General features: G+C 38.8%; 1 protein-coding gene across 2 annotated transcripts in view; it reads right to left on the bottom strand.

Annotated features, from left to right (window-relative positions):
- Positions 1–12,406, bottom strand: part of ZC3H6 (zinc finger CCCH-type containing 6) — a 65,170-nt gene that overhangs the window by 25,303 nt on the left and 27,461 nt on the right. For both annotated transcript variants that reach the window (XM_090281732.1, XM_090281731.1), the window contains exon 2: positions 8,493–8,673. In XM_090281732.1, the coding sequence (XP_090137858.1) occupies positions 8,493–8,673 (181 nt within the window). The remainder of the gene's footprint in view (positions 1–8,492; positions 8,674–12,406) is intronic.

Consider the following 12,406-nt stretch of genomic DNA (forward strand, 5'->3'; position numbering starts at 1 on the left):
CCTTTAACATTTCACTTAAGTTTGGTAATGATGCACTCCTTTAGATATTTCTTGTCTGGGAAGCTCTTTATCTACCCTTTGATTCTAAACGATATCTTTGCTGGGTAGAATAATCTTGGCTGTAGGTCCCTGCTTTGAATGCCTTTGAATATTTCTTGCCAATCCCTTGTAGCTTGCAAAGTTTCTTTAGAGAAATCAGCTGAAAGTCATACGGGAACTCCCCTGTAGGTAACTCTCTGCTTTTTTCTTGCTGCCTTTAAGATTCTCCCTTTATTTTTAACCTTTGGCATTTTCATTAGGATGTGTCTTGGAGTGGGCCTCTTTGCATCCATCTTGTTTGGGACTCTGTGCTTCCATGTCATTTCCTTCACCAAATTAGGGAAGTTTCCATTCATTATTTTTTCAAATCAATTTCCAATTTCTTGCTCTTTCTCTTCTCCTTCTGGCACCACTATGATGCGAATGTCAGACCTCTCGAAGTTGTCCCAGGGGCTGCTTACGCTGTCCTCGTTTTTTGGATTCTTTTTCTTCTTCTTGTTCTAATTTTTTTTTCTTCCTTATGTCTAAATCATTGATTTCTCAGCTTCATCCACTCTACTGTTGTTTTCCAGTAAGTTGTTCTTTATTTCTCTTAGTGAACACTTTGTTCCTGTCTGGATCTTTTTTATGCTGCTGAGGTCCTAGTTCCTTGAGCATCCTCATAACCAGTGTTTTGAACACTGCATCTGATAGATTGCTTATCTCCATTTTGTTTAGCTCTTTTTCTGGAATTTTGATCTATTCTATCATTTGGGCCATGTTTCTTTGCTTATTTTGGCAGCCTCCTGTGTTTGTTTCTATGTATTAGGTAGAGCTGCAATTACTCCCTGACTTGGTAGCATGGCCTAATGTAGTAGGTGTCCTGTAGGGTCCAGTGGCATAGCCTCCCCTATCATTCAAGCTGGGTACTTAAGGTGCACCCTTTGTGTGGGCTGAGAACACCCTTCTCTTGTAGTTAAGCCTTGATTACTGTTGGCAGGTCAAATGGAGGGGTTTACCCAGGCCAGTCAGTTCCAAGGACTGGCGTGACCATTGACCATCAACCTCCGCCCTCTATGGAGGATCAGCTGTGTGGGGGCAGGGTGGTGGTGCTCCAGTGTGGTCTGTAGCTGGCCCTGGGTTTTCCTAGGTGGTGCAGGCCAAGGTCAGCCCCGACCTGTGTTCTACTCCAGGCTACCCTGCCTGAGCCATAAAGCAATGAGGTGGCTGCTACTTATTCTGGGCTTGGAAATTCTAGGCTGGCTGTTGCTAGTGCCAGGCCTATGATCACTTAGCAAGAGGTAAAGGGGCTGGGGACTCACTGAGGTTGATTGTTGCTCATTTGAGAGGATTTAGGAAGTCGTGAAGCATGAGCCGAGACCAGCCATTCATGTGGAAAAGAAACTTAGGTGAGCCTGAAAGGTAAGCTGGGTGGGATGGAGTCTCAAGGCATCTCCAGAGTGGGGCCAACAGTGTTAGCCAGGTTGGTGGAGTCTCAGATATGGCACCAGCCTGCCGGTTCTGTGGCTCTGTGTGGGGAGGGCTCAGAAAAGGGACAATGCTCTCTCCCCAACCTTCTGTCCTCAGCTCTCACCTTGATGCCAAACACTTCAGTTCCTCCTGTATGCCATTGGTGCCTTTCAAGCTGCTGGATTTCAGAGGGAGTGAGTATGATTAAGTCCTTGTGTGGGTTCTTTAAGGGGAACTGCCTGGGACTCCAGAAGTTTCTTCCACCAACTTAGTCCCCACTGGTTTTTGAAGCTAGAAGTTATGGGGACTTATCTTCCTGGCACTGGAACCCTGGGCTGGGGGGCCTGATGTGTGACTGGGACTCCTTGCTCCTGAGATATCCCTATTGACTTTTTATCCACCACATGTAGATGTGGGACCAGCTCGTATCCATGTCTCTGCTCCTCCTACCAGTTTGGATGGATGTGTTTTCTTCAATTCCATGGTTGTCAGATTCCATTCAGCTTGATTTCTTATAGTTTTGAGAGATAACTGTTCTATGTATTTGTTGTAATTTTGATGTGGTTGTGTGAGAAGGCGAGCCATGTTTACCTAGGCCACCACCTTTACCTTTAGTCCTGAGAAGAATATTTAACTAGTAACTAGATAAACTTGTTTCAGCCAGGGAGGCTAATCAATGGAATACATGATCATAGCATGTTCTGAAGTGTTCACTGAAAGTTTCTTGCTCCAATGGCTACCCCAACTTCTCCAAAATTTTCCAAGGAAAAGCATATCTTCCTCTCATCTCAGGGACTTCAGGCAACATTTTCCTCATTATCCTTTTGGCTCAAAAACTTCAAATAGGAAATACTAAACCTCTGTGCTCTAAAGAGATCTTTGATATTATTAATCTTAAAGGAAATAAAGTTGGTTTCTTATCACCAAAAAGGGACCTAGAACCTGAGTAGAGTATGAATTATTTTTACTTAAAATGGCTTTAGAGTTCTTATTCTATCACATGAGAACCTTAAAGCTAAAAGATACCAAAACATTCTAAATTATAAAATAAATCCACCCACAAAATTAAACAAAAGCAGAGCAGAAACCACCAGTAATTGCTTTTTCAAGTATGTGTGTCATTTCTGAAAGAAAAAGAAAAGACACCAACTCTCCTTTATATAGCCAAAATAATTAATTACCTTCCCAGGCTGAGCTTTTTAAAAAGAATTCCTAAAGCTCTTATCAATGAAGAACTGGCTCTGTATTTTATTATCATTGCATTTCCAGTATCTGGGCCTAGTACAAACTCAGTTAAAATCTGATGAACTAAATTGAACTCTGATGCTTTTAAAGTAGAGATCTGTCTGTTTTCCTCAACTATATTCTTTTTAAAATCCTCACCCGAGGATATGTTTACTAATTTTTAGAAAGAGAAGAAGGGAGAGAGAAAAAAGAGAGAGAGAAACATTAATGTGAGAGAGAAAGAAACATCAATTTGTTGCTGGGTGGAGGGGAGCAAAGGGGGAAAAACTGGGAAATGGTAATGGCATAATCAATAAAAAATAAGAAAATTAAAAAATAAAATGAGAACATTTCTATACCTATCCAGTCTTCATGAAGTCTCTTTCATAGATGAAACATTCCTGCAGCCGCCATTAATGATCTTTCCCAACACTGGAACATTTTCTTTCTTTTTCTTCTTTTCAAATTCCTTTTTTTTCTCACATCGACTCTAATCCTTACTACTCTCTCCCTGTCCCCAGTGTCTCTTATATGTTATTTGAATGGTACAATTAGTATATTGCCAAATGTCTAATTTTATCCCTATACTACACTTCATGACATAGTTTTCATTTGATAATTGTTCTATGGCTATGATCAATGTACCTAATTTCACTAAATAAAATCAAAGCTCTCTGCAGAAATAATTATATATTTTTCTTCTTCTTTAATCAATGTACTTATCATAACACTAGCCAATAAATTCTTATGTATTACTTGGTTATTTCAGGCTAGTTGAAGAGTTTACAGACAGATAAATAATAAATCTTATAGGGGGAAATTTTAATAAAATTAACCTTAGGGCAAAGGGGTCTGAGGACTAGCTACAGTATCCTGGGAGGAAGAGGTACTGATCTGAGCCTTCCTACCTGAGGTTATATAACCTACTAGCTTGGAGCAGAGGGCAGCCAATAAGAGAAGGGCCTGGGTTGCAAGCAAGAAAGCAGCACATTGAACTGGTATAGTGTCCAGTTTCTAACAAAAGTTACATTTCCGACAGTGAAATAGATGCTAAAATGTACGCTCTTCATTAGGCTCTGTTATTTGTGTTCTGTACAAGAATTGGTTTCTCATGCAAAATGAAATGAAGTGTATACTTGGAGCCAATTGGTAGAATGTGGTTCAATAGAAATGGATCCTTCTAATACCCCCAGTAGGAAATTTGTGCTTCTTGTCTCTGAAACTTCAAGTCATCTTTACACACAGGTTTGAGATGTTCCTCTATCATATACTAATTTTCCACAGACATTCTGTCTATTCATAAGTTTGTTTCCTGCTCCGTTGTTCTGTTTTCCATGCACCAGTATCACACTGCTTTAATAACTGACACTCTACTATGCCGTAGTATGTTAGGGTCACCCCAAGTATTATTCCTTTTTGGGTGTTCCTATCTATTTCTGGATGGTAGTTTTAAAGGTAAGTCCATAAATTCTGTGTTTCTCCTACCTTCAAGAGTTGGGGATTAATTCCTCTCCCTTTGAGTGTGGGCTGAACTTAGAAACCCATGTCTAGCAAACAGAATGTCAGAAGTGACAGCATATCGCCTGAGATCTGGTTATAAAAGGACTGTAGCTGTCATCATGGGGGCTCTGCTGCTCTCTCTTTGTCAGTTCACTTGCTAGGGAGGAAGCCAGCTAATATGATCAGGGCACTGAGGCAGTCTGCAGAGGGTCCACATGGCTAGAAGCCACCAGAGTGAACTTGGAAGAGTATTCTGCCGCAGTTGAGCATGGAGATTATTGCAGCCTCAGGAGAAACACTGAGCCAGAAGCACCTAGTTACACTTCACGCACTTCCTGAACCACAGAAACAGGGAGATAAATTTTTGTTGGTTTAAGCTTCTAAATTGAGGTAATAGGTTGTGCAGTAGCAGTTACTAACATGATTGTAATGTCCAGGAAGGCTGTGCTGCCATGACAAATATCTATTGTAAAAGGTAGCAGTGGTTTGGGAACCAGTAAGTGGATATAAACTGGAAGGACTTAAAGAAGCATTTATTAGTGCAAGCCTTAACTGTCTTGAATGATTGTTATCAAAATTTTACACTTTGTGACAACTTAAGAGAAAGTGAGAAATATCTTACTAAAATTGGAAGAAGGGAGATCTTTGTTATGTAGTGGCAGAAAATTTAGCAACAATGCTATATTCAGGAACATGAAAAGCAGAAAATATGTCTAATAAACTAAGCGATCTGGTTAAGATTTTGAAGCACAATGTTGAAAGCACCCATTATGAGGGAAGATAAATTAAAGATTTCATAATTATTGCCCTGAAAATATCTAATTTTATTTGTGCTTTTCCTATTTTTCTTTATTAGTTTGGCCAATAATTTATATACATTCTTGATTTTTTTTTAATGATTTGTTTTTCATTCCAATTTGTTGAGTTCTGCTTGTAACTTTATTACGTCCTTCCTTTCATTTCTTTAGTCTTAACTTTCTGTTTTCTAGCTTTTAATACTATAATTCTATAATTTTTCTTCTGGTAATTGCTTTAGCTATACTCCAATAATACTTATATGGCAAGATTTAATTATCATAATTTTCATGAAATCCTGCAGTTTTAATCTGTTTCCCCAGTGTTCTATAGGAAATTTATAGCAATTATTCAAATTAAAAAAACAGAAAGGCATTCTTGTTTCTTGACTTTGCTATTAATGTCTAGTTTTATTGCATTGTGGTTTAATATTCCTCTCTGTATTATTTCTACTCTATTGAATTAATTGGAGTTTTTTGTGGCCTATGATATGGTTCATTTGTATAAATATTTCAATGTATTCTCAGGATTTAGAGCTTACTATATATTTATAGTATCTCTTTAATATCCTTACCACCTTTTCATCTACCTGGTAAACTTTTTTGGGTTAACAGAGGTATACTGGTCGTCGTCGGCAGCCGTCCGTCTCGAGAGACGATGGTGTAGCTTCTTAAGAGTCTATCTGCACCGCCGAGAATGGCTGTGCAGTCCGACTCGGGAGTGACACGGTATCTGTCTCCTCCCGTGTTGAATCGACATCTTGCGATGACGCTGGAGTGTCCTCTCCAGTGAAGCTGAAGCTACAGAGCCTGGGCAGGGTGATATGGAGGGTCTGCTGTTGCCCATGCAGCAGACCCCCCCTCTCTTCGCAGCTGAAGGGTCCAAGGGAAAGACGGAGTCAATACAGCTTGGCTTCAGGTGCGCCGCAGGAGTTGCCGGTGTTGACTACAACGTCGAACCGCCTTAGGGACTCCGGCTCCGGATTTTCTGTCGGGGTTTACTCCCTTAGCCTTTCCCCTGAAGAGGTATGCCGCAAGGCAGCGGAGGTTTTTTGGAGTCAGAGTTTTCCTTCTCTGATGTGCCCTGACTGGAAGATCGAACCAGCGACACTTAGCTCGCAGGCCGACGCTCAATCCACTGAGCCAAACCAGCCAAGGGCCAGTATACTGGTATATCCCCTGTTATTAGTATGTTCCCTCCTGTCTATTTCTTCTCATTGCTCCTCTAGTTCCTGCTTTGTGAAAGCTGGTGTTTTTGGGTGATATGAAACATTAATATCTTCATTGTGAGTTGTAACCATTAACATTATAAAATACCCTTCTTTGTTTCTTTCAATGCCTTTTTGACCTAAACTTGACTTTTTCATATATCAACATTGCGATTTCTACCTTCTTTTTCTTTGTATTTGTCTGTATAGCTTTACCCATTTTTAAAATCTTTCTCTTGTGCATAGCTCAGAGTTGAATGTTGCATTGTTGGGGGATATATCTTTTGGTACTTAGAAAGATTTGTGTTTTTGCTTCAATTATTTCCCTTATACTGCCATTTCCCATTAACCTGAGTGACAGTCCCTTCTTCACATGCTGTTTGTTTACTCTTAGAACCAACATTAAAATTAAGCAGTAACCCCTTCTTCTGCTTTCTCTTTTTCATTACTAGGATAATAATTTGAAGTATATCCTTTTATTCTCAGCTAATGTCTGTAAGGCAATCAATAAGCTTATCCTGCTTCCCATGCACTCTTCTGCTTTTCCTGACATTTTGACAATTCTCATGTCCTGATATAGTATACTGCCCACTTTGTGTCCATTTAGTCTTAGTTTTACAGGTAAAATATGTGTGTGTGTAGATCACTCTCATTTTGTCACCCTGTCATTTTGATTTTTTAAACTTGTTCTCTGATAGATTCTATAGGAAAGCTCATGATAACCATATTTCCTGAGTTCTATTACAGACAGTTTTTCTGAAGTCTTTCTATTTGAAGGTCAGTATTCAGCGGGATATAAAATCTTTTGCTTACATTATCTTTTGACATAAAAGGTTGATATCAAAAATTTTTATATAAGTCTGGTTTTCTTTTCTTAATAAGGGACTTGATCTTTTTTCCTAGATGACCAAGTGATATTCCTCCAAATTCTATTTATGCTGTTTTATTATGATTTGTATTGTTTTTAAAGATTTTTAAAACATTTTGAAATATTAGGTTAAGTATTTTATATGTTTTGTGGACATTCTTTCTTTTCTGGAAGACTATTCTTCTCTCCACTATTCTCTTTTTATAATAATAACTTATATAGAATGTGATCATGGTTTTCTCTTCTTGCTCAGATGTAAAAGGAAGAATGGACCAGAAAGCTTTCCTGGCTTCACTTTTCTAGTGTTATTTCTTCTGCGGTTAGCATGAAGTATTTAAAAAATATAGCTGTGTATATTCTGAGATATGCTTCCCCATTTCTTTCCTTGGCCCTGTGTGCTTGTCCTCTCTAAGTTTAGATTCTATACCCAGTAGTTACTTCCTCAGTGTGGGACTGAGGAAAAAGACTGGGTTAATAAGTACTAGGAGTTACAGGCCCAGACCATTCCAGCACCATCCAGTTTTACGTAGTCCTCTTATACTCACAAGTGAAACAGGACTACAAAAGACCCTCTCAGCTTCTGTTGCTGCTCCCAGTCTGACCCACAGGCTTTCCATGTTCACTGGGGACTCCACCATTTGAGTGGAACACCTGTTGGCAATTTGTTTTCTGAAAGTTCCTTTACCTTCCCTCTGCTTCATTACGCAGTTGTTTGAGGTTTAATCTTATACATTTGTATTTTTGACATGTGGGTGGATAACTTGTTCCTTCCTTTTTTTTTGTATATGTTGCTAATGGGTTTTTGAGTTTGCTATCCTAATTGCTTTGTTTTTATGGGGGAAATTCAGGAAGTTCCACCACTCCTCTGAGTTCACCGTCTGTATACGTTTTCCTTGTCCACCCCAATTCACATCTACTCAGAACTCTACTCTTTTCTTGATACAATTTGTTTTTCATTGATTTATTGCCCCTCTCCTTCCCTATTCAATGTAATCCCTTAAAGAACAGAGACCTCTTCACTTATTACTATAACCCCAAGCACACAGCACAGAGACTTTCACAGCAAGTACATGATACGCGTGAATAAATCAGTAAATGGATGGACAATGCCCATGTGGTTAATCTGTATCTACAGATAATAAAACTTACTTTCCTTAGACTTCAGCATCCTACAAACTTTCATCAATTAAAAAGACTTACTTTAATTTGCATTAAAAGCTACCTTGATTATTTTTAACTCTTTAAAATAATTCATATAATATTCATGTTCAAAAAGGTATTAATCACAAAAATAAAAAGATAGAACCCATGTTTTATTAGAAAATAGGCAAGGATTTATACTTTCTAAACTTCAGTATTTCATATTTCATACAAATTTACCAAAATAATAAAAAGTAGATTCTAACTAACCTTATGTTTCTCACGTTTTCTCCTTTTGGATTTTTTCTTTTCTCTTTCCTTCTTGTGTTTTTTCCTTGATTTTCTGTAGGCTTTCTCATTTTTCTCCTTCTCATCTTCTTTTGCTTCCTGTTCTTGTGTTTCTTCAAATTCTGCATCATTTATTTCACCATCTTCTAATTCACCATCTTCTCTGTAGAAGACAATGAAAATTTTAATATTCAAATGTTAAATCTAAAACAAATTCTACAGAAACTTTTACAAAAGAAAAAATGCACATGCCAAGAATTTAAGTTATATTAACTTAGATCATGGTTGGCAAACGTTTTCTATAAATGGCCAGATAGATGCTAAGTAAATATTTTAAATTTACAGGCCATATATAATTTCTGTTGAAGATTCTACCCTTTCATTTTTTTCAAAATAATCCTCCAAAAAATGTATGAACCAGTCTTAGCAGTCAGTTTGCCAACCCCTGATTCAGATTAAGATGACTGACTCTGACAAAATAAATGCATAAAGGTAGTACCATCCCAAAATATTGCAACAGTAACCATCCACTGAAATACCTTTTAAAAACATGAAACTAAAACACTTGAAGACAAAAACACTCAACTACAGGAAGGGATTTTTAACTTAGGGACCTGCAGACAGCTATAAATAGTTTTAAAATAAAAGCAATCTATATTAATTCTCACCATCAGAGTAAACTTCAACAAGTAATTTCAATAGGTAAATAACAAAACCTTAGCCACAAAAGCAGAATAAGTTCCTCAACTCAAATCTGTAAAAAATATTAATAGTAAAACCATAAATCTAATTCTACTTTCCAAAAACCAGTTTTTTTGCTATTATGGAGGCTGAATCCTAGAAACAAACCTTTATATTGATTATGACATGTTCGTAAGTTATAAAAGCCAAAATGTTAATAGTATTTTTAAATGAAAATTAACCAACTGATCTACATAGGAAGATAAATACATAAAATAATTTTAATGTTTAATCCTGCTTCCATACAGTTTGAAAAAATGCAAACTACTACAAATAGCACAGGGGAACAATTTTTAACATAATTCCTGTTGAGTTCAATTTTTCAGCTGTTTTAAACTTAAATAGACATGCTGATTTCAAAAGTGCAGTTAGTTTTCTTCTACCACGTCAATTTTTTTCTCTACAGCTTATCTTAATGCAACCACTCTAGGCTGGATGGAGCCTGGATTGAGGGAAGCACTAGTGCTCTCCTATTGGCTGAGAGCAAACCTCCCTCGAGTGGGGAGGGGTGGGGGACGACTTTGGAGACCAGCAACAGGTTCATACTTGTCTAGGCTATTCAGTTACACATGAGACAGTGTTGTGAGAGGTGCTGTGCCGCTCTATATAGTGAATCATATTCTGAAGTGTAGTCAGTTCTGTCTGTATACAAGGAGTTAGCAGAATTTATTTACATACGTACTTATTTCCTTTCTTTCAGATCATGTCTGTCTCTGCTATTTCTCATTGTAAGTGCCTAAACAACCTTGATTCTTTTTTTTATATGCTTTATTGATTATGCTGTTACAGTTGTCCCAATTTATTTTCCTTTGTTCCCCTCCACCCAGGAACACCCCCTTCCTCCAGTTGTCCCCCGCCTTAGTCCATGCCCATTGGTTGTGCATATAGTTCTTCTCAACATCTTCCTATCTACTCTGCTTCCTCCTACTGCTTCTTAATTCCTGTACCATCTCCCTCCCTTTCCCCACTTCCCCCTCCCAGCTGACTTCCCCCTAATATGTTCCCCATACCTATAATTCTTCTTCCACTCTTGTTGCCTACTTAGTTTGCCTTTGTTTCGATTCCCTAGCTTCTGATGTTGGTTGTTGAGATACAATTTTCATTTTAATGTTCATAGTTTTGATCCTCTTTCTCCTAAACAAGTCCCTTTAACATTTCATATAACAGTAGTTTGGATCTGATGAACTCCTTCAGTTTTACTTTGTCCTGCAAGCACTTTCTCTGCCCTTCTACAGTGAATGACAGCTTCACTGGATAGAGTAACCATGGTTGTAGGTTTTTGCTATTCATTACTTTGAATATTTCTTGCCAGTCCCTTCTTGCCTGCAGTTTCTTTTGAGAAATCAGCTGATAGTCTTATTGGGACCCCTTTGTATGTAATTCTCTTCTTCTCTCTTGCTGCTCTTAAGATTCTCTCTTTATCCTTAATTTTTGGCATTTTGATTATTATGTGTCTTGGTGTGGTTCTCCCTGGGTCCAGTTCTTTTGGAATTCTCTCTGCTTCCTGGACCTGTAAGTCTATTTCCTTCCCTAAGCTAGGGAAGTGCTGCTTCATTATTTTTTCACATAAATTTTCAATTTCTAGTTCTTCTTCTTCACCTTCTGGTGACCCTATGATACAGATGTTGACCTGCTTATAGCTGTCCCATAGGTTCCTGAGCCTCTCCTCATTTTCCTCACTTTTCGTTTCCTCTTTTTGCACTGGTTGACTGTTTGTTCCTTCCCCATGTTCTGATTTGTTGATTTGATCCCTGGTTTTCTTTCCCTCACCACTTGTTTCATACGTGTTTTCGTTCATTTCAGCAGGGCTAGCCTTCATTCCTTCCCTGTCTTGTTTAAGATCTGCTGTTAGATCTGTAAGCATACATATAACCAAAGCTCTGAACTGTGCCTCAGTAAGATTTCCTATCTGCTGATCCGTTAGATCAGATATTTGCTGTCTGGTTAGCTGCGTGACTGGAATCTCTATCATGATCACTGCCATCCTGACAGTTTTGTGTTTACCTTTGCTTCCTGGGTGGGGCTGTCACACCTCCATGCACTCGTCATTACTGGGTAACCCTTCTCACCATGCTCTGGCATTTTTTGTAGGGGCAGTGGTCCAGGATGGATTTTTGCCATTTACTCTCCCTTGAGTAACTGGGAGCTTCTTCCTCTGTCCCCACCCCCTCCAGCCTTCACAGTCCGAAGCACAGGGGGTATGCCTTCCCCGGCATTAAGATTGCGAGCTGACGGGTCTGGTCTGTAGCTGGGGGTACTCTCCAGGCGTTTCTCACCTTCTCTAAAATACGGGTGTCTGTGCTTACCGCTGTCCCGCCACCGTCGCCGCAGTTGCTGCTGCCAGCACAGCTTGATCTCTCTGCCCCAGCTTCGCCCCTCCTACCTGTCCAGATGAGTACCACTTGTTTATAACATCATACGTTGGACTTCCATGTAACTTTATTTTCTGGAACTTCTTGTTATTTCTGGTTTTGCAGTAGATGTATTCCTTCTAAGTTGTGGAAGGAGATGGAGCATGTAAGTCTAGGCCTCCATCTTGGCCGGAAGCTCCTGATTCCTTTTGTAATATCTGTGGCAGTTTCACCATTCCCAAAGGACAAACATCAGCGCATTCATCAGGCAAGTCTATTTTGCATATTTTAAAGTAAAACTTGGTGATCAAGATAAGTCTTGGGCCCCTCACAAGGTGTGCAAGCAGTGTTTTGAGAGTTTATGGATGTGGATAAGGGGAACATGTGATAAATTGCCATTTGCTATATCTATGGTTTGGTGAGAGCTCAGAGATCATTCAAGTGACCGTTACTTTTGTATAGTGAAAATGTTAGGCTATAACAAGAAAAATAAATGTGAAATAGCGTATCCTAGTCTACTATCAGCTATACGCCCAGTGCCTCATTCAGCTGAAATCCCAGTGCCAGTTTTCATTGAACTACTCTCTTTCAAAAAACAGGAGTATGCTGAAGAACTAAGTGACAGCGATGATAAAAATTTTGAAATTGAATATGACTCAATTCGTAAGGGATTTGATCAGCATGAGTTGAATGATTTGTCACGAGATTCAGGACTATCCAAAAAGGCTTCAGAATCCTAGCATCAAGACTGCACAAGAAAAACCTGCTTGAAAAAGGAACATATGTATCCTACCTTCGATCAAG

This window comes from Furipterus horrens, unplaced genomic scaffold (assembly GCF_987537825.1).
Source record: "Furipterus horrens unplaced genomic scaffold, mFurHor1.1.pri manual_scaffold_6, whole genome shotgun sequence".
In the NCBI taxonomy this organism is placed as follows: Eukaryota; Metazoa; Chordata; class Mammalia; order Chiroptera; family Furipteridae; genus Furipterus; species Furipterus horrens.